The 27,685-nt window shown below is 42.8% G+C and overlaps 2 protein-coding genes across 8 annotated transcripts in view; one reads left to right on the forward strand and one right to left on the reverse strand.

Moving 5' to 3' along the window:
* Nucleotides 1-18,969, forward strand: part of NT5E (5'-nucleotidase ecto) — a 55,155-nt gene extending 36,186 nt beyond the window's left edge. For both annotated transcript variants that reach the window (XM_087443843.1, XM_004422084.3), the window contains 6 exons: nt 5,431-5,628; nt 6,643-6,797; nt 8,309-8,414; nt 9,265-9,414; nt 10,774-10,974; nt 14,723-18,969. In XM_087443843.1, coding sequence (XP_087299969.1) covers nt 5,431-5,628; nt 6,643-6,797; nt 8,309-8,414; nt 9,265-9,414; nt 10,774-10,974; nt 14,723-14,886 — 974 coding nt within the window. In that variant the 3' untranslated portion in view covers nt 14,887-18,969. The remainder of the gene's footprint in view (nt 1-5,430; nt 5,629-6,642; nt 6,798-8,308; nt 8,415-9,264; nt 9,415-10,773; nt 10,975-14,722) is intronic.
* Nucleotides 18,970-26,377: 7,408 nt separating this feature from the next.
* Nucleotides 26,378-27,685, reverse strand: part of SNX14 (sorting nexin 14) — a 64,963-nt gene continuing 63,655 nt past the window's right edge. For all 6 annotated transcript variants that reach the window (XM_087443844.1, XM_087443846.1, XM_014781097.2 and 3 more), the window contains one exon: nt 26,378-26,595. In XM_087443844.1, coding sequence (XP_087299970.1) covers nt 26,557-26,595 — 39 coding nt within the window. In that variant the 3' untranslated portion in view covers nt 26,378-26,556. The remainder of the gene's footprint in view (nt 26,596-27,685) is intronic.

Here is a 27,685-nt window from a genome sequence, read left to right on the forward strand (position 1 = left end):
ACTCTGGTAATGCCTTCTCCACCTAAATGCTGATTTTCCCTAAAAATATATTAGGTTTACATCAATTTATGGTCATGTGTACCTCTTTTTAATCTCAAGAAATAAAGTTATTCTTTCTGAAAGGAGCACTGTTAGTAAATCGGACTACAGGGCATGTTAAGGTGACAATCAACCTCTCTCTCCATCCCTTTCCTCTGGACTCTGCATTTTAATAGGCTGTAGGGATAGAACCCGAGGATGGCTGTGTGATTATGACATTTTTCTCAGTTGTTATATAAAACCCTGTTCTATAATGTAAAAAGGGAATGGGAAGTCTGGTATCTGGAAGGATCCTTAGCCATGGGGATGGCCAGATCCTGTGTGGAGAGAAGAGGGTGACGGACAGCTGGGGGTATCACTCCTTCCCCTGCTCTGTCTCCATTGAGCAGCCTCTCCTGGCCTCATAAAGATGAAGCAAGGACCTGAGGCCCAGCCCCGTGGGCCAGTGGAGATCCAGAACACTGGGCACTTGTTGGAGCTCTGAAAATGTTTGTTGAGTGAGTGAATGAATGTGTGGTGAGCCTGCTCCCACCCCACAAGGCTCCCTTATTTGCCCAATCTGTCAGGACTGGGTACAGGCAGACAGCCCGGATTGGATTTCATGAGGGTTTTGTACCCACTCTGGGAACTACTTGAAGATGTATAATCTCTTTTGGACCTCCCAGTCATCACTGAATGTTCAAGAACAAGAATTTGAGCAGTAAATCAAAGCATGTGCAAAACAAAGGGACACAGTCTGGATATGGAGAATACTGCGTGGCCCCTTGAGTTCCCTAAAGGAGACATGACAACTGGTGCATCACGGTTGGGTACGGAGATGGCTGAGGGACCGTGACTTGCCTCTTTGGTCGTGAACCGCCTCTTGACTGTGCTGTGAAGCCAGGAGAGAGCTCTCTGTCAAGGCTGCTCCTGTACCAGAGGCAGGGGACATGGCAACTGGCGTGACTGCCTGGGCATGGAGGGCATCTCGGCCAGTGGTCTCCACACTGTGCCCTGATGAGGCAGGGGCTCTAAAACTGGACTCCAGCCCCAGCCCACCTCAACCTGCACTGCCTGAGCAGCCTGCTTTATGGCTCGCACTGCCCTGATTTCCTGTGTGCAAAAGATGCTCATTGCTTTAAAAAGAAAAGTTAAACCTCTTCTGGTTTAAACCACTAATCAAATCTCTTATTTTACAAATTTAGGAAATAAATTTAGGCCCCAGGAGGTAAATGTCTCTCCTGAGGTCAGGAAACCAGACTGAAACTGAGCTAGCACCCAAACCCCATTCTCTTGACTCCCAGCTCTGGTTAGCTTTACGAGCCCCACCCAGCTCATCGGTTGAGGAAATTGAATTGAGGGGAGTTGGGGGAAGGGGTGGGCACCCAGGCATTGCTCCCCTCTGCATATGGACTGCACCACAGGGAAAGCACAAAAATCCTGTCTGATCCAGGCAAACGTGCTGGCTAAACTACTTGAGCTTAGTCATTCAACAGTCATTTATCGAGTACCTTCTATGTGCTGGGCAGACCTGGAGACACAGCAGCCTTGCTCGCACAGAACTTACAGTCTAGAAAGGGATCTTGATTTTTTTTTAAGTATGCAAATAAGTCAATCATATTCTATATAATTACAAAGTGTGTTATGAACGGAGAAGTACAAGATGCTGTGAGAGCACATATAGGAGGACCTAACCAAGACTGGGGCATCGTCATCAGAGATGGTCTCCTGCGGAACCGACCTCGGGCTGAGATCAGACCGACGTCCAGGCGTTCACCTGGTAACTGTTTACGGCTGATCTTTCTTGAGCGTTTTCCTGAGCTGGCTCCACTTGCTGCACTAACTTCTTTAATCCTCTCAACAACCCTGTGAGGCAGGTATTGTTATTGTCTCCCTTTCACAGATGAATAAACTGAAGCTAAAAGATGTAACTGATTTGCATGTAGGCCTCTGGCTCCAGGTCTTACCCCACATTTGAAGGCTCTGGGGGTGGCTGTTGTCTCAGGATGAGAGAGGCTACGATTGCCGAGGTGTAGGGCAGATGGTATGGATGAAGCTGGCAAGAGAAGAAAGGGCCACATCATGTGGGTCTGATGGGTTATGAGAGTCACGTCAGAACTCGTAGTGTTTTTCCTAAGGCCAGTAGGAAATATTTTAAACCAGGGAGTCCATGATCATATTTATGTTCTAGAAAGATCACTCAGGCTGCTGTGTGGAGACTGGATTAGAAAGAGGCAAAGAAGAGACATACAGAGACCAGTTAGGAGGCAGTCGCAGTAGCCCAGGCACGAGATTGGATCACGGTGACCAAGACTGCCTGCCTGAGGACCTGTCCTGACGTAGACGGATAAAAGCAGTGTCTGGTGGAAGCGAACACTTCCAAGTAATTTAAAAGAGAGACTCAAGTCCCTTAGAAGTAATGATGTGCAATATGCTAATTACCAATTATTTTTATCCAGTCCTTTTGTAGAAAGTTGGGAAATTCTTATACTGGTTCCCATATACATTAAAATCATAGCATGGACTGCCTTAAAACATTCTATAACTCATTCAGCCAACTGAAAACCAGGTCAAAGGCCTGCTCCCTGGCACCTCTGTCACCACGTGATCCCCCCTCTCGGCCCCTTCTGGCCACTGGAGGGCAAGTGCCTAGGCCGCACTGGAACCATCACATTCCCAAGGGGCTGCACAGCCAGGGCTCCCAGGGCAGGACCCGTTAGGTTTCCGGAGGCACCGGCACTGCGTTAGGAAATGCCCCGTTCACCAACTCTAAATGTGAGCCCACAGCTCCACGGCTTCTCCAGGTTTGGTTCCCAGATTATTTGGTAGAAGGCTAGAATAGAGTTCTGGTGAATAATTGCTCTCTCGCCAAGATGACAAGTTGGGTTTCTAAAGACAAATGTGTGGCTCCGCGTGGAGAGAATATTTTGGGCATGAGCATCTTTGGCTGAATAGATGGAATTTGGTGTGGAAAATGTGAAGCCTGGATTGCTTTCTCTGCCAGTGGTTTCTGGGGTTGCCGAGTTGAGGGGAGCAGAGAGGACTCAGCTGTGGAGAGGTGGACATTACTCAAACTAGACCAGCTATTGCCTCAGCCACATGGGAAGCATCTTCCTTGTTCCTAAGTCCGTTTAAGATGCAAATGACACGTCTTTTGTTCTAACAGAAGGAACAGCAAGGCCTTTCAGAACTGGAGCGTGTCCCTGTCACGGGAGCTGGGGGGTGGCTCCTGTTTGTAGAGTGCAAGCTGATCTGATGTGGCATTTGACCGAATGGGTGGATTCCTGACTTTTACATTCTGTTTACAAAGTTTGGATATGTCTATGGAAGGTGGAAAAATAAAGGCTAAAAAAAGTCAGGCTTTCCTGTCTCTTGGGTTTCCAGGAAAACTGCCAGACTCCGCCTTTTCTGAAACAGATTTAATACCTTTCCCTCCTGAACGGGCTGCTCTGCGCCACCTTATGGACATATTGGGAACTGCACCTCCCCAGCTTCTCCTGGCTCCTAGGAGGAACCACCTTCCCTACGTTTCGCCAGCTGAGAAGGAGGGAGGGGGCTACCACACTCCCTGGTCCCCTGAAGTAAAGACCAGTCTCCAGGCTTGCCCAAACGAGGACCAGCACAGAACGGAATGGGGATGATGAGAATATTAACCTTCCCTGCTGTTCTGCAATGCATCAGATCATCTGCGACTGTCATAGCCAACATCCGCCCGTCGCCTATGAGGCTGTACGCGGCAAATGAAGATAGGACAACGCCTGCACTGGATCTCTAGTCAGTGCTTTTGTAAAAATAAAGTTCCAAGACTTTTTTTCCCAGAGGGAGCAAGAAAATGGGAAGTTAAGGTTGGCAACAGCTCTTTCCTGCTTGTGAAGTGTTGGTGTTTGCACACTTCTGCTGTGTGGTCATGGAGCTGGAAGGGGGCTGCTCTTGGCATAGGAGCAGAGCAGAAGTGGGCTTTTCAGAACATTCACCCCAGCTTGTATTAGAAACAGCATGGGGCACAAAGGAGCAGCCCCTGGGCTTGCATTTGATTTGGGAAGTGGCCTTTGGCAACCAGCTGTTGCAGCTTCAGGAGACTAGCACATTGTGGGCTGTGGGGTAGTGGAGAGGACATAAGCTCCAGTGTCTCACAGCCCTGCTTTTCAACCCACTCTCTGGCACATACTAGCTGTGTGACCTGGGGCACACTGCCTGTGACAATCAGTCTTCTCGTCTGTAAAGTGGGGATAATAATAGGACCTGCCTCATAGGATGCTTGGAGGGTTAAACGAGATGTAGCCCAGGGCCTGGCTCTTGGCCGACTCTCATGACGGTTCATGGGAGTAGCCAGCACGTGCCGAAGTCCCTAGGCCCTTTGTAAATGTCTGATAGGAAGGACTGGTCATGAGTGTGGGGAGGGAGATGATAGAAGCAGTAATGGGTCAAGAGGATCTGCTCTATAGTCTCTGATTCAAAACAGCCCGCACTAAGTCATCGTCTCTGGAGGTAAGCTATGAACTGCAGGGCACCCGAAGGAGGGGAGCAGGTGCAGATCTGAAGCGTGCCGAGTGGTGGGAGGCCAGGGCCCATGCTGCGTGTGGCCGGGCTGGCCACCCTCATGCAGGCGGGTGTCCAGGAGGTGGTGGTGGGGTGGGCCTATCAGCCTCTGGGTGAGTGGCTCCCACACTCTCCCCAGGGGTCCCCTGTGAGACAGAAGCCAACAGGACTTGGCCAGTGTGAGGTCTGGCTGGGGCGGGTAGTGTGCGTGCTGGTCGGTCGCCAGGGTGAATGTGGCTCTTCCAAAAGGCACCTGAGAATTGAGCAGCAAAACCTGAGCACAGCACTTTGTCATTTCTGCTCATCTTCCATTAAAGATTCTGAGCTCTGGAGTGTGTGTGTCGAGTTTCTAGAGGTTACCATCACCTCATAAGGGAAAGAAATATACATTTACTGAGTATCTACTGTGCGCCAGGCACTACACTAGGGAGTTTAGACATCTGATCCTCTCAACAGCCCTGTGAAATAGGAATTGTGACTTCGCCCATTTTACAGGTGAGGAAACTGAAGTACAGTGAAGTGAAGTGGCTTGGCCCTTCCACCTGGCTAGTGAGAGTGGACCCAGGGTCAGGACGGAGACAGGATAATCTTAGCAGTAGTGCATCTGCATGTCCCCCACGGCACCAGGCACAGGGCGCTGGATTTAGGAAGAGCTTAGCAAATGCCTGCTGACTTGAGAATGGAAGGATTCGTGTGCCAAAAGGGCATTCGGAAATGGGCAGATGCCCAAGCAGGGCTCTGAAAGACCAGCTATGTAGAGCAGCAGCTGGCAAGTCATCAATTCAAACTCACTGTCATCTGGCCAGTGGCCAGTGGCCTGCACCCAGCCATGTACAAGGGCTGACTTGATCAGCTTCGGCTCTTTTATTTTAGGCAATCCACCTTCCAAAGAGGTGCCCGCTGGGAAATACCCATTCATAGTCATCTCCGATGATGGACGAGAGGTTCCTGTGGTCCAGGCCTATGCTTTTGGCAAATACCTAGGCTATCTGAAGGTTGAGTTTGATGGAAAAGGAAATGTCATCACTTCACATGGAAATCCCATTCTTCTCAACAGCAGCATTCCTGAAGGTACGTGAGATTCAGGGCAATGGTCTACCAATCCAAAAATTAGATGGCTGGATTCCCACCCCCCATCTTTTTTTTTTTTTTTTTTCGGTTAGTGTTTCAGGACAAGCCTATAATACTTCTGAAGAACGGAGCTTCTTCCTTGAGTTGACCCTCTTCATGCATAACATTTAAAACACATCCAAATGCCCCAAATCCCCATTTGCTTCTCCAAGTCCTGTCAGCATCAGACACTGTGTCACTGCTTCTGTGCCTTTTCAGGCTTTCCCCTGCCATGGGAAAGCCACCTCAGCTCATGTCCAGAGGGTTCATGACTGAAGCAAAGGGGTTCAAACTGGGTGGAGCAGGGCTCCATCCTGGCCCCGCCACCAGGAGCAGTGCGCCTAGGGCAAGTTGCCCAGTCTCAGTGGGCTTCAGTTTCTTCATTTATCAGAGGGAGTGTCTGTCCTACCTTTTGCTCTGGGACTCAGAGTAAAAATACATTTTTGTCATTGATTTTTATATAGTATGAACATGAGCAGACATCTACGCTTCTCTCTCACCTGCCCTTTACTGCTTACCATGGTCAGATCAGGGAAGTATGGGCAGCGAGGTCCACAGTGCCCTGGAGAGCCTGTGGTCACAACACAGGCCTCTGAATAGCCAGAGGGAGGGACCACACAGGCAGAGAACCTCAGCAGGCCCTTTATGCCTGTCCTTGGGCCTTTCAGCTCCCCACCACCACCAGTGCTATCCCAGGTGGGCCAGAGGCACTCGTACAGATGTCATGATGTTAGGATACTCAGCACGCCTTTAAGTTAAGATCCATTCCAGGTCTTATCACCAAGAAACAGAATAGAGGTTGCTAAGGAAATTTCACAGTCAAAACCAAAATGTACACAAATATGGTAAAGAAATGTATATTCACAACAGGTAGGCTGAATGATGTTTGATTTCTTCTCCAAAATTTAGGCCAATGTGAGGTCTGCCTTCACTGCAGGCTTTTTTTTCTTTCTTTTTTTTTTTGCTTTCTTTTAGATCCAAGCATAAAAGCAGACATTAACCAATGGCGGATAAAATTAGAAAATTATTCTACCCAGGAATTGGGGAGAACACTTGTCTATCTGGACGGCACCACTCAATCATGCCGCTTTAAGGAATGCAACATGGGCAACCTGATTTGTGATGCTATGGTGAGTGGTCCTCAGCAATGCACGGCCTATGCCTAGGGAGGGAGGAAAGGGAGAAGGGGAGAGGGAGGAAGGATGCAAGGACGGACAACTTGATATAAAACTGAGGATTTTAGAAAATTAGTGCCCAGAGAAAAGCTTGGCGTGGATTCATACTGACTACCTTGGGAAGGAGCCTGAACCAGACCAGCTGACCTTCACTTTTTTGCTTAACAAGAACTAAGCCTTTATTTTAAGGTGTTCATCTTGGATGTCTGAATTTCGGGTGTTGCTTTCCTTTTGTAAGATGATCTGAATACACAAACTCTCCTACTCTGAAGATATAGACATAGTAGATGAAACACGTCTGCTTGGGCCTAACTTGGCCTGATTGTTTCACTGATGTGTCCTCTTGGATCCAGAGAACTAGGCCTTGTGTGACTGGAACCTCCTTCACAAGCGGAGAGTGACAACATGCAGTTATAATGACAATAATAAGTCCTGTGGCGCAGCAAGATCACCCATGGAAAGCACCCCTCTGTCCACCTGTCTGCAGGCAGACTGGCCCTGGCAGCCCCCCAGGAGCCATGCTGAGCCAAGGTCTCCCAGGTCAGACCCACCACTCCCATGGGCTCAAAGCCCACACCAGAGGGGCCATTTCTTTGTGCTCAGTGCCCAGTGCCTGGGATATAGGCACACTCAACAAATGTCTGTCAGGTAGATGACAACATCCACGCTTTCCAAGGTGAGACCAATGCTGGCTCCTCAGCATCATGCAGTCAGTGCAAGAGAAGTAGCTAAAGAGAAGCTAGTATGTGAATGTTTAGAGAAACGTCTGGAAGGAAACACTCCAGGCTGTTAGCAGTGCTTACCTCTCTGTTTAGAGGCTGGGACCAGTGTAAGAAAACTTTTGCTTTTGCACTATTTTTTTTCAAATGAGAATGTATTCATTTTATTTCTTGTAACTAAATATATATTTTGTAAAAGAAAAGTAAGAATGAAACTGATTCTCTCCAGTTTTAGGAGGTTGTCTCTGTACCTCCAAAATTGCCAACTTGGGAACTGGCCTGGGATCCAGATGTGGAGGCCAGGGTTCTTGTTGACCTGAGGTCTGGAGTTGACAGGCTTTTGGGTCCTGCCCTGAGGTGCAAGTGTGGGCTTGCCCTGGAGGAGGCCAGTCTGCACGGAGGCCCCGTCCTGACACCACAAGAGCTGGCTGTGCTAAGGCCCACCGGCCTGAGAGTACAGTGGTCTTAGGAGAGGGGGCTCAGAGCTCCTTGCTTCTAAAGGTCTGACATAGGACTGGTCACAATATCTTACTTTTGCTTCTCAGAGCATAAAACTCATTCTGACTAATTATACTTGAGAAATCTCTGGGAACACAGGAGCAGGGGGAAGCAGCTTTATTTCCTCGGTAGAGCTATCCAGATTCCTGGAAGTGATCCTAAGGAAGAAGACCCAGCATAACTAATGTAAATTCATGCTACTGAATTCAATCTGTTTATAATTTAATCTGGATTAATCTGTTGTTGCAGATTAACAACAACCTTAGACACTCGGATGAAGTGTCCTGGAACCATGTGTCCATGTGCATTTTAAACGGAGGTGGCATTCGGTCGCCCATTGACGAGCGGAACAATGGTATGCTTCCTGGGCTCAGGGTCCTTGGCTCAGCGTGTTCTCCCTCTGACCATGGGCAGCCTCAGCTCATCTCTACTGCCAGCCACATATCACAATGTCAGTCCCTTCAATGTGTTAACTGCCATTCACGTCAGTGCCTCCCCGAAGGGCACACACACGCTGGTGTGTTCTCGTATGTATGCACACACAGGCGCAGCACCAGGGTTAGTGGAACCCAAGCTTACCTAAACATCTGACTCACAAAGCTAAACCGTTGCTGATTTATGCAAAATATTGACAGCCTCCACCTTGATATCTAGAAAGAGAAAGGCAAAATTGCCAATCTTCTGTGCTGAAAAAAACATTCCACTGGATTGAATTCTTTTGGTGCATTTATAGATATCCAGGATTATATCATATGGAAAAACAACCCAACTAGACAGATACTCAAGACATTTTTACGGTCTCCGCTGACACATTGCCAATACCAGTCAGTCTCAGTGTACGCCCAAGCTCGTCTCATCGTCAAATGGGACAGGCGGCAGGGACACACTGCCTCTCTGGTGGAACTGAGCAATGCTTAATTCAGCCTCAAGCCAGGAAATCCAGGGCAGAGCACAGGTAACTCTGAAGCCACAGCCATTTAGAAGGTCCCACCATCTTGCCCATTGCTGGAGGGCACAGCTGAAGGGCTCGCGAATCCATTCCCTCCCTAAGTGTCAGGAACCACTTAGACACAGCTGATGCTGTCCTTATAGCCCCCAAAGGCCCCGTCTCCTGACTTCCTCCGCCAGTCCTAAGGGAAACTAGTCTTGGGGTAAGCTTGTTCTCAAGCTGTTTTCTTTCTTGCCTCATCTGTGACTACCCTCAGGCACGATTACCTGGGAGAACCTGGCTGCTGTGATGCCCTTTGGAGGCACCTTTGACCTGGTCCAACTAAAAGGCTCCACCCTAAAGAAGGCCTTTGAGCACAGTGTGCACCGCTACGGCCAGTCCACTGGAGAGTTCCTGCAGGTGGGCGGTAAGTCACCCTCCAAGATGAGGTGGGATGTCCTGCTGGTTGGCTCAGCTCCCCACTCACCAGGACCTCCCTGGCCAGGCTTGGTTGGGTTTTCCCCCACCCAACAACAGTGCATAGTCTTCCAGTGGTCAGGGACTCCCAGACCCCTGAGATTAGGTCAGGGTCAAAGCCCCAAGGCCCTGGCAATGAGCAGTATTTGCCAAGTCTGACTTGGACATTAGATGGACCCTCTGCAGAAACTGGCCCTACAAACCCTAAGCAGGTCAGCTGCCTTAAGGTCTAGTTTCTGTTAAAATCTTAGTAGTTTAAACATTCAGTATTGTTTGTAAAAAAAAAAAAAAAAAAAAAATTCCTCCTCTGTTCTAGTCATAATTGCCTGGAACCGTACAGAGGTTCAAAGGAGTGCAGTGTCCAATCAGTATTAACAAGGATGATTTCTGGGAGGGGCAGCCTGCTGCATAGATGCATTGGAACACCTGGTTCTGGTTCCACTGTGACCTGGGGCAAGTTTTCAACCTCTCTGAGTGCTGTGAGAAAACCTGCTGTGCTCATCTCACAGATTCCAGTGAAAATTGAATGAAAATAAATGCTTCACAAATTGCCAAGGACTTTGGAAATGCTTTTTTCAATAATTAATTCCACAGTCCAATGAATTAATCTCTAAATTAATATTAATAAGCTTATTTGACTCTGACACCATATTTTGGCCTCATCTTTTGACTGTGGATGATGGGCCCCACTTGATGGGCGTGATTGCTGTCTAGTCTTCCCTCTGTAGAACACCCCACTATGGGGATGAGGGGCTGCAGAAGGTGGTGGGGCCCCAGCCTGCTGCCTGTGGGTAACCCAAGCATTCTGCATTTTTCCAGGGAAGAGTGGAGGGAACAGCAGTGTGTTGATGCTCCAGCACAGTGCTGGGTAGCTGTCTGTTTTGTCAAAGTCACCCAAACCCAAATTATTACCATTTAGTAGTCTTCAAAGCTTTAACAAATGTGCTGCACCTCTTTTCTATTTCTCATTTTGCAAAGCCCACAGAGCAGTGTTGCTGGACCAGCTCATTCAGGATTTTAAGAAAATGTGGCTTCTCCCTGCAGAGTCACACCTTGCCCATCCTGGGCCAGAGCCAGTTCTCCCCCCAGTGGTTCTCAGACCTCCCAGAAGGACACAAGGATAAACCTAACCAAGAAAGGGTAGTTGCAGTGTCACCTCAACTCTCTTGCTGAAATTTCACTCAAGCTCAAACTAAAAGAAAACCAAGCCTAGTGCCCCAATTCCAGATTCGGGGCAACATCCCTTTCATAGAAAACAGAAATTTCCCTTTGGATTCCAGTGAAAACATAAGACTCATTTCTTTTCTAGGAATTCACGTGGTGTATGATCTTTCCCGAAAACCCGGGGACAGAGTGGTCAAGTTAGATGTTCTTTGCACCCAGTGTAGAGTGCCCAGTTACGAGCCTCTCAGAATGGATAAGGTCTATAAGGTGATCCTCCCGAACTTCCTTGTCAATGGTGGAGACGGATTCCAGATGATAAAGGACGAAGTGTTAAAACATGACTCTGGTAAGCACACGTGTCCCTTCCTCTCCCTGCCCAAAAGGAACTCAAGAGCAACAGAACTGGTCTGAGGAGGGGAGTTACTCACAATGCCAGGAGGGCAAAGCTAGAAACCAGATCCTGCTGCTAGGTTGCCAACTCCCTCCTGCTTTGTTTGCTGGAAAACAGCAGCACAGCACTGGGAACTATGTGCCCCGCCCTTCCCTAGCACACATAGCCCTCCATCAAAGCCCAGGGTAAAAACCGTTTTAAATAAAAATGTTTTAAAACTCTAGGTACATATAAATAGCTATTTAAATTGTGAAATATAAATGAGTTTTGCACTTACAGAAGAACCACACCTCTAGAACTTTAGGTTGGACATGGAAAACCATCACATTAAATCATCTAAACTTTCTTGAGGAAGCTTTTAGCGTGAATAGGTCAGGCAGGAGTGGATGGGATATGCACCCCCCCTTTCAGCACAGTGGGTTGGAGGAGCAAATCATGGGAAGAACCACACTTGACCCCAGTTGACATTTTCAGCAGGATTGAGGGTCATTATACCCCAGCCTCAAAAAAAGTGCAAGTGAGAAACACCTCATGGGCGTAAAGTCCACTGACAGAATACACTACCCCTTCCTCTTCTCCAGAGCAGAAACCAGGCTACTTACAAGACACAGGCACAGCTGCTCTGCATCTCCAGGAAGGAGCTCAGCCAGGTTCCTCCTCAGCCTTACCATAGTGGACCTGCCATCTTAGCTGCTTATTCCAAGGCGGGCAGAGGGCAGAGCCAGGGCAAAGGAGGCAGCCCTTCCAGGGAAGAAAGGTGCTGGCTACTTCTGTCCGTTCCACGATAGAAGATGGAAGAGCAGGCTTAAAAACATGCCCTCTTGGGGCCGGCCTGGTGGCGTAGTGGTTAAGTTCGCGTGCTCTGCTTCAGCAGAGCAGGGTTCACAGGCTCAGATCCCAGGTGCGGACCTATGCACTGCTTATCAAGCCATGCTGTGGCAGGCGTCCCACATATATAGTAGAGGAAGATGGGCACAGATGTTAGCCCAGGGCCAATCTTCCTCAGCAAAAAGATTGGCAACAGATGTTAGCTCAGGGCTAATCTTCCTCACCAAAACAAACAACAAAAAAAGGTATCCTCTTGAGCCCCACATGAGACAAAGAGGCTGATGGCTGTGCATCAGCTGAGCCCAGACTGATGGGTGTTGGAGAGAAAGAACTCACACAGAAGGCTGAGGAAGCCTCAGCCTTAGGGTTCTCAACCCTGGCTATACAGTACAATCACTTGGGGAGCATTTTTAATTAAATACCAATACCTTGGCCCCAACTTTTAAGAGATTCTAATTTAACTGGGTTGGGGCAGAGTCTCTTCCAGTGATTCTAACGTATACCCGTGGGTGAGAACCACTGCAGAGAAAAGAGTTCTTTTTTAAGTATTAGAGTGATATATATATTTTTTGATTGAGGTATAATTGACATATAACATTATGTTAGTTTCAGGTATACAGCAGAATGATTTGCTATATGTATATATTGTGAAATAATCACCACAATAAGTCTAGTTAACATCTGTTACCACAGTTATAAAAAAAGTTATAAAAATATAGTTATAAAAAAATTTTTTCTTGTAATGAGAACTTTTAAGATCTACTCTCTCGTAGACACTTTCAAATATGCAATCCAGTATTATTAACTATAGTCACCATGCCGTACGTTACATCCCCAGGACTTATTTATTTTATAACTGGAAGTTTGTACCTTTTGACCTCCTTCACCCATTTTGCCCACCTCCCACCCCCTACCTCCGGCAAACACCAATCTGTTCTATCTATGAGCTTGGTTTTTGTTGTTGTTTTTTAATTCCACATATAAGTGAGATCATACGGTATTCATCTTCTCTGACTTATTTCACTTAGCATAATGCTCTCGAGGTCCATCCATATTGTCGCAAATGCAAATAGCAAGATTTCATTCTTTTTTAAGGCTGAATAGTATTCCATGGCATATATATATACATATATACACCATATTTTTAAAAATTATTTTATTGAGGTCACATTGGTTTATAACATTGTGTAAATTTCAGGTGTACATCATTATATTTCAGCTTCTGTATAAATTGCATCATGTTCACCACCAAAAGTCTAGTCTCCATCCATCACCATACATATGTGCTCCATTACTCCTTTAGCCTTCCCCATACCCCGTTCCCCTTCCCCTCTGGTAACCACCAATCTATCTCTCCTTATAGATGTGTTTGTTTATATCCCACATATGAGTGAAATCATACAGTATTTGTCTTTGTCTGACTTATTTCATTTAGCGTAACACCCTCAAGGTCCATCCGTGTTGTCACAAGTGGCATGACAGCATCTTTTTTATGGCTGAAGAGTATTCCGCTGTATATATACGCCAGATCTTCTTTATCTATTCATCCATCGATGGACACTTAGGTTCTTTCCATACCTTGGCTTAAATAATGCTGCAGTGAACATGGGGGTGCATATATCTTTTTGAATTAGTGTTTTCGTCTTCTTCGGATAAATAGCCAGATGTGGAATAGCCGGATCATATGGTAGTTCTACTTTTAATTTTTTGAGGAACCTCCATACTGTTTTCCATATTGGCTGCACCAATTTACATTCCCACCAACAATGCACAAGGGTTCCCTTTTCTCCACATCCTGCCAATACTTGCTATTCCCTGTCTTTTCAATGATAGCCCTTCTAACAAGTGTGAGGTGATACCTCATTGTGGTTTTGATTTGCATTTCCCTGATGATTAGTGATGCTGAGCATCTTTTCATGTGGCTGTTGGCCATCTGTATATCTTCTTTGGAAACACATCTATTCAGATCCTCTGCCCATGTTTTTTTTTTTTTTTTTTGAGGAAGATTGGCCCTGAGTTAACATCTGTTGCCATTCTTCCTGTTTCTTTTTTCTCCCCAAAGCCCCAGTACATAGCTGTATATCCTAGTTGTAGGCCCTTCTAGTTCTTCTATGTGGGATACCACCTCAGCATGGCTTAATGAACGGTGTGTAGGTCCATGCCCAGGATTCAAACCTACGAACTCTGGGCCGCCGAAGCTGAACGCGACAACTTAACCGCTATGCCACCGGGCCAGCCCCTGCCCATTTTTTAATTGGATTGTTGGGGAAGTTTTGCTATTGAGTTGTATGGGTTCTTTATGTATTTCGGATATTAACCCTTTATCAGATATATGATTTGTTGAGTGGTATTTTTAAAACAAAATTCTCTTGGGTCCCAGTGAGTTTGATGTAGTTATAGGCAATTAGTATTTCTTGATCAGCTCTCCTCTCTTTTGGAAACGAAGCCTCCATTGTCTCACTATCAATTATGTGAAAATGATTCTTGAGCAGGCAAGCAAAAGGAAGCCACTTTTATGTCTCAACTAATTGCTCGTGACCCAGTTCCCTAATGCCCCTGTTCTGGAGTGGTTCAAAGGCAAGGATGTCAACGGTCTTTTTCTTGAGTCATCTCAGACCTGAGACAACTCTATTTCCCCCAATTATTCAATATTGAACAATGGGCACATTTCACATATGGAACATGAAAAAGCAAATTCTTTGCACTTATGATCACCACTATTCTTGTGTTCTGTGACACTTTATCCCTGCTTGTGAAAGGAGTATCTTCCCTCTTATAAATACATAGGACTTTAGAGAAATACATTGGTTTTCTCTCTTCTTGTTAATTGATATTTACTTTTTCTGTAGTTAAAATAATGTATGTATTTTTATAGGTGACCAAGATATCAACGTGGTTTCTGGATACATCTTAAAAATGAAAGTAATTTATCCAGCAGTTGAAGGTCGGATCAAATTTTCTGCAGGAAGTCATTGTCATGGAAGCTTTTCTCTAATATTTCTTTCATTTTGGGCAGTGATCATTGTGTTATACCAATAGCCAAAAATTCTCCTTGCCATTAATGTGTGGAACTGCATTTTTTCTCATGTGAGATTCAAGTCTGCCTTTTAGGAACTGGCTTTGTGATGGTGTAGACCATCCTCGCAGGCTCCTACAAGCTGAACTTAGAGGGTCATAAATGAAGACATTGACATTATCACTCAGGATCAGCAACTTAGCAAGCGCACAGGAAAAGAAATGAAAATGGGCCCTAAGAGGGGAAGGCCAACCATCTTTAGTTTACATGTACAAATTTTAATAACTTTTTAAAAAATTTTAAACCATAGAAATCATTTTCCTCCTTTATATCCATTCTAATCCACCAAACAACTTATGTTTACATAGAATTTCATCATTTACAAGGGAGTTTTCAGCACATTATCTTACTTAATGCCCATATCTTTCTTTGGTAGGCAAGACATGTACTGTTTTTCCCATTTGACAGAAGAGGAAACTAGAGCTCAGAAAGAGTTGACTTGTTCAAGTCATACAGCTAAAAGTGACAGATCCGAGACCTGCACCTAGGTCTTCTGACCTCAAGCCCAGCACTCTTTCAACTATATCCAATCAATCACTGTTCAGAATGATACTCAATGGTCTCCTCTATTCATAACTATCGATAGCCACAAGCTCATGGATGACAAGTCTGCTTTATTTCTGGTCTCTATTTTTTTCCTTTTTAGCTCCTGTTGTTATAACGAGTTTAATGGACTAAACATAGGGCAGCATTCTGTCTTGCACCCATGTGCCTTTGACGAATCAGGGAACAAATGGTGCCGCAGATAATGGGAAAGGCCGGAGACTGCAAAAGGCAGTCAAGGGGCAGGGAGGAAGACAAGGGAAGAACAGGCCACTCAGGACCGATTTACATTACAGAAGAGAAAGAGCTGAAGGGCATTTAGATTTGTTAAATAGATTTTTGCTGAGGAGCAGCATAGAGCCTGACACATGGTATTAGCTGTTAATAATTTTATGAGATTCCATCAGTCCTGCCTTCCTTCTTCTTAACGTGAAGATGTCATGAGAAGAGAACCTTCTAAGACAAGGTGTAATTCTAAACCTGCACCTGTTCCTCCCCAGCAAGATGCCAGCACTGTACTTATCCTAGTCACACACACACTCTCTCCCCTCCCTATCCTGGTTATGGAAAACCCAGAGGGGAGACAAGGGTTGACTTTTGAAAGTGGCATACGTAAGAAGTTTGACGTCAGCTCTGCCGCCATGTCCGAACAATCACTCTAAGTCCATCTCAAGTACAGATATGAGATCTCCTGCCCGGGAGTGGGCCCCTCAGAATGGGTGCTCAGGGAACACCTAGACTGATGAAATGATTTATGCCCAAAGATCAAATCCTTGCTTAAGGTAGTAGTGATACCATGTGAGCCTGCTCAGCACTGCATAAATAATTCAGCAAGAAATGGGAACCTTCACCTTAAAAAACAGTGAGCAAACAGCAGCTAGAGGTTTGGAGAAGGAATATGTTTGTTTCTTAATGGTTACAAATATTAAGTTCTCTTGATACAAAATATACTTTTAAATTTCATAACCTCTTTATAAAGGTTGCTGCAGTAAAATAATGCCCTCAGTTCTATGCATATACAGATTAGTTATAAATAAACAAATGTCAGTAAGATTGTAAGAGGAAAATTAGAGAAAGGTGTATTTGGAGTATATTTTTTATGCTTGGTCAGTAAAATAGGATAAATTCTATTGGAGCACAAATTTTTAAAAAACATTTTTGTAAGTTTTCTAAATATGTGTGCATGTATTGTGCACTGGTTTAAGAAATGACCTCAAAACACTTTGCAACTGTTGATTCCAAACAGTAAAATTAAAGATATGCTCCATGTTTTTGGTGGTTATTTCTTCTCTCAAGAAAACACCTATAACTCAACACACTATGAGTGAAGGAAAACTCTTTGACAGTTTATCACTGGTATCGTTTCCCTTGACCATGAGCCCCTTGCCATCTTATAACCCTCCCTATCCCCCTTCTCATCCAAAAAATGAGAAGAACAATACATGCAATTTTTAGGTAGAACAGTAAATAAAGGGTGTTTTAAGCAAGACAACTAAATTTTCTGGCTTTCACATACAGAATCTAATATAGAAACCATTTTGAGGCCTGTAGTGGTTTCCTAAAAATAAAAATGTCCACGCTAGATAGTGTTGGCGATTTTAACTAATTTATCTGAACTGGCTGTGCATCTAAGAATCTTCCTCAAGCATACTGTTGACACAACAGACCAGTTGTTACATCTTGGTCAATCTCACACCTTAAGTCCATTGGTGGCAGAGCTGCCTTCAGCAGTTTGCAACAAAGAGTAAGCTGGGTTTCTCAGAAGAAAGTTTAGGCTGCTAATAGTTGTCTATTTGCAACAAAGAGTAAGCTGGGTTTCTCAGAAGAAAGTTTAGGCTGCTAATAGTTGTCTATTAGAAGAAGTTGCTCCCTCAGGGACTGTGTGATCCCATGGATGCATGTCTAGGCTTGCCAAAATTAGGAAAGGCCCCTGATTAGTTTCCTGGGGCTGCTGTAACAAAGTGCACAAACTGGGTGGCTTTATACATCAGAAATCTACCATCTCACAGTTCTGGAGGCTAGAAGTCTGAGATAAAGTTGGCAGGGTTGGTTCCTTCTGAGGGCTGTGAGGGACAATCTGTTCCAGGCCTCTCTCCTACTTTCTGGTAGCCTCAGGCATTCCTTGCCTTATAAATGGTATTCTCCTCATGTTTTTACATCCTTTTCCCTCTGTGCATGTCTGTCTCTGTGTATAAATTTCCCCTGCTTGTAAGGAAACAGTTATACTGGATTAGGCCCACTAATGACTTTATTTTAATCATATACAAAAACCCTATTTCCAAGTAAGGTCACATGCACAGGTACTGGTGGTTAGGACTGAAGTCCTGCCACAGGACCTCAGCATCTTTTTGGGGGAAACAATTCAACCCATAACAGTCCCCTGGCATGATCAGCTGGGCAGCCCAGAGGCAACCAGCAGCTTCTGTGTCCAATATATTCTGCAAATGAAAGGTTATAATTAATATTATTTTTGTACTGGTAAAATCATATACATTTTTGAAGTTGATTTGGTTCAACTATAGCAAATCAAAAGGAACCAGTTTTCCTACCTAATGCAGTCAAAAGGAGGAGCTTTAAACTTTTGTAACAAATTGGGAGATCACTAGTGAGTAGTACTGAGGCCTCTATGAACCTGAATGAAATACTTTATGAAAACATTCAGTTAACAAATAAGCTAGTCAGGATATGAAAACAGTTTAACTCTGATCCATGACAAGGATGCCTGGCGTATTATAAACAACAATGGAAATTTATAGACTCATTATTCATGAGGATTCTTGGTTGCAAAAAACAAGAAAATGTCTGTAAGCAGAGATATATCAGAAGGATATTAGCTAGCTCCCAGAAGCATCAAGAAGCATGGAGAGTGAAGCCCAGAAAATGGAGAGCAAGCAAGGAAAGTGAGGCACTGCCACAGGAGCAGTCTTCCTCGGACACCGCACTGGTGCTGCTGGGTTCACCTCCACCCACAAGGCCTTTGACTTCCTGTGCCTCCCTTCACATGGATCACCTAATGAGCTGAGCCTGGTTCAGGCCCAAACTTTCATCAAGATAGACGGCTGAGTGAGGATTTTACTCCAGCCTTTTGGCTTCCATAGTGAAAATCGATGCCTTCTCTCCCAATTACCTTGGAATTCCCCCAAATAAATATGTTCAATTCTGCACAATCAAAAATGACAAATGGCTCCTATGAATACTGAGAATTTTTAAGTACAACCAATATGTATGAAATGATACGTTAAAAACAAAAACATTACCTTCTGAGTTTGTCTTGAAAATTATACTGAGTTCTTAACTTGCTCATCAACAATGTACATTCATGTGTGTGATATTCAGATTTTTACGAAAGCCAAAAATGCCATAAAAGTAAACAACACCGCAACCTTTTTTTTGGTAAGACAATCACTAAATAATTTGTAAGCATATTAGTAATGAAATCAGCCTCTAAGATATGTTGATATTATTTTATAAAGAAAAATAAATGTGACTAATCAAATTTCTAATTGAACTTGAAGTTTTTAATTTGATGGGGTTTTTTTTCAGACCTATACTCTATAGATGAAGTAAAGAAATCTATACATTTTAAGAATAAACATAAGTTTTATTTTACTGGTAAAATCACAATGTATTGACTTTATATAATCAGCATTATCACAAATAGTGTTCCTGAAAATTTCACTAACTTATCACGTCGTGAAACTATTTTGTGATCATAACTTTTGTGTCCTACCTAAGAAATAATTATAGCATTATGCCTGCTCCTCCACAACACAGGTATGTTATTACTCTGCTCAAGTTTTTTTCATGTAGCCTTGCCTTATTCTTTATTGAATAACTATCTTTGGGTAAAAGTGAAAAGAAAAGATGGAACTATAAAATCAGAGACCCCAGACACTACTGTAGAATAAGTCATAATGAACAAACCAGTAATGGAACCTCAGTAATTACTGCTCTCTGGAACTACACCACAAACAGGTAGGCTGCTGGCCCCTTGAATATCTGACAACTGCTTAACTCTACCCTTCCCTCTCCCATCCAGGAAAGGCCACAACAATGCAAGTGAATGAGAGCAGCATTACAGGGCTAACATGGAAGCCAATATAATTCACATTTAAAATATAAATAGAAAATAAATCACACACAAACTTCAGTACTTAAATTTTATTCACTGTAATAAATTACTAGTCATCTGCTTCAAAAAGACTAATCAAGGGACACCAGTGGGCTCAACACCAGAGCTGAGACAACTGCTAATCTCTACTAAACAGCAGCCATAATCTTAATGCCAGAGGTACCTCACAGAGGGAGAAGAATGTGTAACTATTAGAAATATTAATAAATTATAAAAATTAACACAAATCCACATCATTTACAAAAGATCATTAATCTATTTATTATAAGACCACATGAATATCTTACAGCTTTTCATCAATATAGAAAATTGAAAACAGAATAACTCTCAGCATGTGGTGCAATTCAACAGGCTGCAGTGCTTTCGTAGGGCTGTTCTCTGTCCTCTGGAGCTCAGCTCACTGCCACCCCCAACTTACTGCTATCTGTCAGTGTCCACACAGCTGCATCTCCTGTACACTTAACTTCCTTTAATTATTCAATATTTTGGCCACATTCAGTATAACTTTTCTTGTTTTTGTGGTTATTTGAAAAAAAAATCACCCTCAGTCTTTGTGCTCCATCCTAACTTCTCAATGGTTACACCCCTCCTACATCCCCTTCCCTTCCTCTCCAACATCCCTCTCTGCTTCCTCCTTCTCTGGAAACACCTCTGTTCTTACCTGATTCAGAAATCTGGGAGTCTGAGTCTGCGTCATCAGTATCCTAAGGTTAGCTGACGTGATCACCCAGCCTGCAGCACTGGTTCAGGATCGTGCATGGAGGCATGTGCCCTGGTCTCTTCAACACTTTTCACTCTGGCAACAGTCATATAAAAAGGTGAGGGACCTAGATCACAGCCATATCCCTGCCTTTTAACACCCTCCATGGACATTCCACCTCAGCATCCCCCACAAACTAATCATTTTGTATCAATCACCTTCTTAGTGCCAATTGCTGCTGGGCTATGCACGGGTGACAGAGGGATGAGTAAGACACATCCCTGCACTTAGACTCTTCACAGCTGAGTGGAAGAGACAGATAAAATTAACATCTAAAAACAGAAATGCATGCTTGTATTTGTCTATCCAGCCTCTCTTCCTACTTCTGGAAAGAGCCCCCACTCTTTGGGAGACACTGCACCTCTCCTATTCCAGGTAGTTCTAGTGGGACAGCTAATTACAGAACCAATCGCCTAGCCTACCTGGAAGCATACGACCTAGGCCTCACAATTATAGCGTCTGATCATCTTGGTCTGAGTTACTGGCACAGGGACAGGCATGTGACGGAAGCCAAGACAGTAAGAATCGTTCCAGACCTTTTACATGTGTGTGGATGGAGAGAGACAAGCTCCCTTTTTTGCCCCTCTGTATCCTCCTGTGATTCCACTGTGGCTTGTAACTGTCCTCCCCACGTGCAGGCATATGCAAGACTGACAGCAAACAAGGTGGAAGCTGAGGCAAGAAGTGGACATGTGTCCACAGAGTCCTGAGACTATTGAAGTGCTGGGTACGTCACACTGAGGACAGTTCCATTACTGCCCTTCCAGAGTTGGTTTACATGAACAAATACGTTATTTCTCTCTTCTTTTTTTAAAGCAAAGTTGAGTTCTGTCACAATCAAAAGCTTAAACCAGCCCAAACTAGGAGAAAATTTCAAGTTTCCCTGAGCACGTGTGTGTGTGGAGGTGAGGAGGGAGAGGAGTTAAATAGGAAGAACACTGTAGACAGTAAGTAAACGGGTAAACTCCCTCAGGCAAAATTATGCAGTTTTCATTCTTATACCACTAAAATGGATCTTAAAAACTTTAGAAAATTACCTAAAACACATTTCCTTACAAAGAAATTTCAATGTCACCCATTTTTTCAGACTTTTGAGCCACTTTTTAAAAATTAAGTCTCCAAATAAAATAACTAGGCAGCGCCCTCCCTATTTATAAGAGTTCTTGGGAGTTGCTTACATGTCCCAGTTGCTGCATATTGCTCTACACTGCTCAAGGCTTTTCCGAAATTTCTTTAAGTAACCTCATTATCACTCTCCATGCTGTACTAGTTTTCTGCACTTTCCATTGTCCCAAAATATGGATACAGTACTCCCTTCACTCCCAAGAGCAGCTAGCATGAAGTTGTAGTGTAAAAACAAAGCTTTACTAAGTGGGCATCAATTGGAGGGACTTACAATGAAAAAGAAAACTTATAACCCAATGTGTGATATCAATGCTCCTGAAAAGCACTGGCCAAACCCATCACATGAAGTCCCCTTTGGGGTCCCTCCTCAGCTCCCTTCCTGTTAAGCTCTGGAGAGCCCAGGGCACAGTCCTTGGACTGCCTCTCTTTTCTATTTACATTTAATCTCTTGACGGTCTCATCCCCAGTTTCATTACTTTGCATCTGGATGCTGGTGACTCACAAATTTCTATCTCCAGCCTGGATCTCTCCCCTGAACTCCAGACTCATTAACTACAACTGCCTACTTAGCATCTCTAGTTGGGATGGTTAATAGGCATCACAAACTTTACATGTCCAAAAATGAATTCCTGATCTTTCCCTCAAAACATGTGCTGGTCAAAATCTCATTTAATGGACCCTTCAACCTTCCTATCACTCAGGCCGAACCTTGAGGTCATCCTTGGCTGCTCCCTTTTTCTCAGACTTACAACCTGTCCATTGGTAAATCTTGTTTGCCTAACTTAAAAAGAAAAAGTCTTCAACTTCCTGACAACTCCACAAGTATTACTCTGATTCAAATCACTGTCATTTCACCTGAATTCCTTCAACAGCTTCCTAAATGAGCTCCTTGTCTCTACTTTTGCTCCACTTTAGTCCGTTCTCAACATTCTCAATATAGCAACCATTGTGATAGTAATACCAGTTTGATACTATAAGCAAGAGCATGTTGATCACCTGCTCAAAATCTTTCCATCATACTCCAAGTAAAAGTGACAGTTATCACCATGGCCGACAGGGCTCTTTGTGATCTGGTTTCCCATGACTGCTCTGACATTATCTCCCTCACTCCCCATGCTGTAGCCACACTGACCTCCTTGCTGTTCTCCCCATGAGATGGGCACATTCCCACTCAAACCTTTGTACTTGCTATTTCTCTATTGGGACGTGGGCCCCCAAATACATGCACAGCCTGATTTCTCCCCTCCTGCGGGTCTTTTCTTCAACGTCCCAGACCACATTATTTAAAACTGCAACCCTCCATTCACACCACTCTATTTCCCCCGAGTTTATTTTTCTTCTGAGCACTTATTAGTTTCTAACATACTATACTATTTCCTTATTTATTTTCTTTATTGTCTATGTCTCTGAGCTTGAATGTAGGCTTATAAATGCACAAATATATCCCTACCATCTAAAACTGCCTGGCACATAGTGAGTGTTCAATACACACTTGTCGAATAAACTGAATAAATCAGGCATAATTCCTTCTCTTGTACCTCTCTGCCACCCTCCTCACTCAGTCCAAAGCCACAAAGCCCTTTTCTCCAGCATCATCCCTCCAGAGAAAATAATCAAGTAAGAAAACCATTTCTCTACCTAAAGAAAATATCCTTTTCATTATGCAGAACAGTTTGACTCTTCGTTATTCTAACCCCTCTGCAACCAAAAGGCCAAGTAAGTCTTCCCCAAGAAGGACAGCCGCCTTTCTCCAAAGACTAAATTTGTGGTCTCCTCTCCCTGCTCCCTAATGGGAAGGTGATCACCATTTATCGAATGGTGTCCCTTTTCCCTCCCCGCTTTTGTTCTTCTGCATCAGGGATTAGCAAACTACAGCCTGAGAGCCAAATCCTGCCTGCCACTGCTTTTTGTAAACAAGGTTTTATTGGAATACAGCCACATCCATTACCTGGAATGAACTAATTCTTTAATATAATTTGATAGAAAACAATCATAAATGTCAAATTAACAAAAAATCGTGAAATAAAAAACTATTTTTCACTGGATTTAACAATCTTCTAGGGGCCCATAGGCCTCAGGTTAAAGACTTCTCCTCTGTGTTTCTAGCACAGTTGAAGAGATTACTGGATAATAACAGAGAGCATACTCTTTGAAATTGAAATATAGTGGACTAGCAAGATCTGTTCATTTGCTCATTCATTCAGTCAGTCATTTTTATTCTAATACTGACTATATCTGAAACTAGAACTTGTGTATATATCATTACAAAGTTATGTGAGAAATAAATTGCTGTTGTTTAAACCACCCAGTCTAGGGACCTGCCCAGTGGTGCAGGCGGTTAAGTGCACGCGCTCTGCTGCAGCGGCCCTGGGTCCGTCGGTTCGGATCCGGGGCACGCACTGACGCACCGCTTGTTAAGCCATGCTGTGCGGCATCCCATATAAAGTAGAGAAAGATGGGCATGGATGTTTGCCCAGGGCCAATCTTCCTCAGCAAAAAAGAGGATTGGCATCGGATGTTAGCTCGGTGCTGGTCTTCCTCACCAAAAAAAAAAAAAAAAAACATACCACTCAGTCTATGGTATTTTGTTATGGCAGCCCAAGCAGACTGATACATTCATAACAACTTTTTTCTCATCTAAATAAACAGAATATCACAAAAGTCTGTTACAAAGAACATTGGCAAATTAGACTTCTGTTTATATTTCTATTGTAAAATATAATGTTTTAGTAAGTCAATAAATGATAATTTAAGTGCTTGCTATCAACCATTTCTCAGAATCTTCTGATATCTTTAACTAAATGATTATAACACAATCTTATAATGTCCTTGATAAATTTCAAAGTGCCTTCCTAACTATCTACTTTCATTTTATGCCCACAACCAGAAACATTGATAGTTTTTTCTATAAACACATTTCAAAATGTGAAGGTTACGCATTAGAGGACACACATAAAGATGGAGAGAAAGGAGTGTACAAAGTGAAATATTTGAAATACACCAGGGGAACATACTTTTGAAAGGGATCCAGAGAGTGACTACTTTTAGAAATAAAAGCTCCTTCCATGAGGAAACAGTGACAAGAACACGAAGACTAGAGACAGATCTAAGTTTGAATTCTAACTTCACGACGCTCTCTGGCTTCCATATCCTCACCTATAAAATAGGAATAATACCATCTCACAGTTACTGTGATGGATGATGAAATGTGATAATGTATATAAAATGCCTGGTCAATAGAGATTGCATCTAGTTCCTTTCCCTTTTATAATGTAAATGATTAATTTTGTACGTGTAGATTTTTACACATCACATTTCCCTTAAACAGAGCTTACCCACTGCTATGGATTGAACTGTGTCCTCCTTCACATGTTGACACCTTAAACCCCAATGTGACTGTATTTGGAGAAGGGCCTTTAGGAGGTAATTAAAGTTAAATGAAGTCATCAGAGTGGCCCCTAATCCAAAAAGACTGGTGGCCTTAAAAGAAGAAGAGAGAGAGAGAGAGATTGTTTTTTCTCTCTCCTCCCACACACTCACGCAAAGAGGTCATGTGAGCACACAGTGAGAAGGCAAGCTGTCTGTCTGCAAGCCAAAGGAAGAGGCCTCAGAATGAAACCTACCTTGTCAGCACCTTGATCTTGGACTTCCCAGCCTCCAGAATTGTGAGAAATAAATTTCTGTTGTTTAAACCACCCAGTCTATGGTATTTTGTTATGGAATCCCAAGCAGACTGATACACTCATAACAACTTTTTTCTCATCTGAATAAACAGAATATCACAATTCATACAGAAATAGGTGAGGATGGCATAAAAAGGGCTATAAAATATTTTATTTTCCAAGTTCACCATGACATTTTAAATAATAGTGTTCAAAATGCTATGGATTTAAATGGGAAGAGTTAGACTGATTAATTTTCTACCTGTCCTTGAGAAATTAGTCAATGTTTAAGGCTTAGTATTAAAGCATTGGTTCACAGAAACTCATAGATATTCTAGAATTTTCAAGCTATTAAAAACATAATGGAACTACTGACAAAATCTTTTAAAAAATTTGCAACACCTAATGACCATTTTTAAAGACCTTGGAAAAAATAAGTGAAATGGTATCATTAAATGGGTTAGTTTTCCAAATTATATTTTAGACTTCCCACATTACCCAGGTTAGTGCCTAATACATAGTTGAAACTCAATAAATATATTCTGAATGAATGCTACAACCAATAACCAAACACAAAATGCTCAATTTTGAAAGACAAATTTGTTTCAAGGAGAAACGTATAGCATGGGAAGGAATTATAAGTAGAATGCTAAACACTGAATCTTTAAAAATAATCATTTAAATAACTTTCCTCAAGGAATACAGTTAATCCCATATTTTTCTTTTGGAGAGACAACAAACAACATAAACCAAAAATCTACTTGACTAAATCGTTTATATAAGCTTTTAGAATATAGTTACACAGATTCAGTGAAATGTCGTTGCAATCACACAATCACAAACATCTGTATGTACTCAGTTTTCACACCCAAAACGGCTATAACCTATCAATCATCCAGTAAGAGTAAGGAGAAGGCCTTTGTTTGTTATTAAAAACTCATAAAAAAAAGTCTTCTTTATAGACAGTTAACTACATAGACAATTTTTAAACAGGGGAAAAAAATCTAACAACATGTACTAACTCTAAATAAGAAAGCGAATCAGATCTTACGCCTGTTTTTCCACACCAAACATAATTACTTTCAAAGTGATTACAATACAAAGGTTATTGATCTTATCTGTTTGCTCTAAGGGAATTATGAATTATCCCTATAAAAAACAGCAATAACAAGTTATGTATGTTCTAATAAAATCTGGATAACAGGTATAAAATGAAAGGCTATGAAACTCAATCAATTTTAGTCATTATTAAGTATGTTAGTCTTTATTAAAACAAAAAAAATCATAATTTCACACACTGAATTACATGATATATACAAGAATATACAAAAGTAAAAGAAAAAAAAGTACTTATCTACTACACTAGCACAGCAGAAATTTCAACTGGTTATTCTATCCCAAATCCAAATGTTTACATCCAAGACGTCACAGAGGTAACTTCCTTTTGTACCTAAAGTAAAAATAAAACTATTTAGGCGCCAGCCCCGTGGCGTAGTGGTTAAGTTTATGCACTCCGCTTCAGCGGCCTGGGGTTCACAGGTTTGGATCCCGGGCGCAGACCTACGCACCACTCATCACACCATGCTCTGGCAGTGTCCCACATACAAAACAGAGGAAGACTGGCACAGATATGAGCTCAGGGACAATCTTCCTCAAGCAAAAAGAGGAAGATTTGCAACAGATGTTAGCTCAGGGCCAATCTTCCTCACCAAAAAAAAAATATAAATTAATCTATTTAATAGAAGACAATAAAATAAGGTTCACTTGTGAATTGCCTAACAGTTCCAGTGTATTAAAATTCTGACCTAAGATATATATATATAAACAAAAGAAATTAGCTGGCATATGCCATAGATAATATTTACATTTTAGAGATGAGAAAAATGGCAAGGTATACAGATGTTATAAAGTCTCCAATAGAGAGCTAAAGGTTTCCTAGTACTGATTCCCATGAAACTTGAACATAAAATGTCCATAACTGCCCCTTTGTTTTAATATACATTTTAATGTTATTATCACTTGAAAGGTTATAATTAATAGGTAAATAGTCCAAATCTGGTTTTCTCTACTCTATGAAACTAACATTTCATTGCTATACCACAACCTTATGGAGTAGTTATTTCATCTGACCAAAATATAAAGAGTTAAAAATGACTTAAATCTTTGCTCAAAACTCAAAATCCTCAAGACTCAATATAATAATAGTATTACCATCCTCCAATTCCAATTCATTTTGTACACTTGGGTTCACATAAGTTTAACTGCTTCAAAACTACTCCAGCCTGACTTACAGAGCCCTCAGTGCTCCAGATGACAGCATGAAGAGCCTGGCCCGTTCTAGTGCTAGGACTTAAACCATATCTTTCTCTGGAAAGACTACAGGGTATAACGTCCCTGCCTGCTTATAATTGGGAAGGGCTGAAATCAAGGCAGAGGCTACTCAGTTCCTGCCCCTCAAAATCCACTCTATGTTTGAGCAAGTTGAATAAAGAAAATATAAAGAGCCATTTGTTAAGGTTATTCATTTTTAAAAGGATCAC

Source organism: Ceratotherium simum, chromosome 19 (genome assembly GCF_057802395.1).
Source record: "Ceratotherium simum simum isolate JZ-2026a chromosome 19, ASM5780239v1, whole genome shotgun sequence".
Lineage (NCBI taxonomy): Eukaryota > Metazoa > Chordata > Mammalia > Perissodactyla > Rhinocerotidae > Ceratotherium > Ceratotherium simum.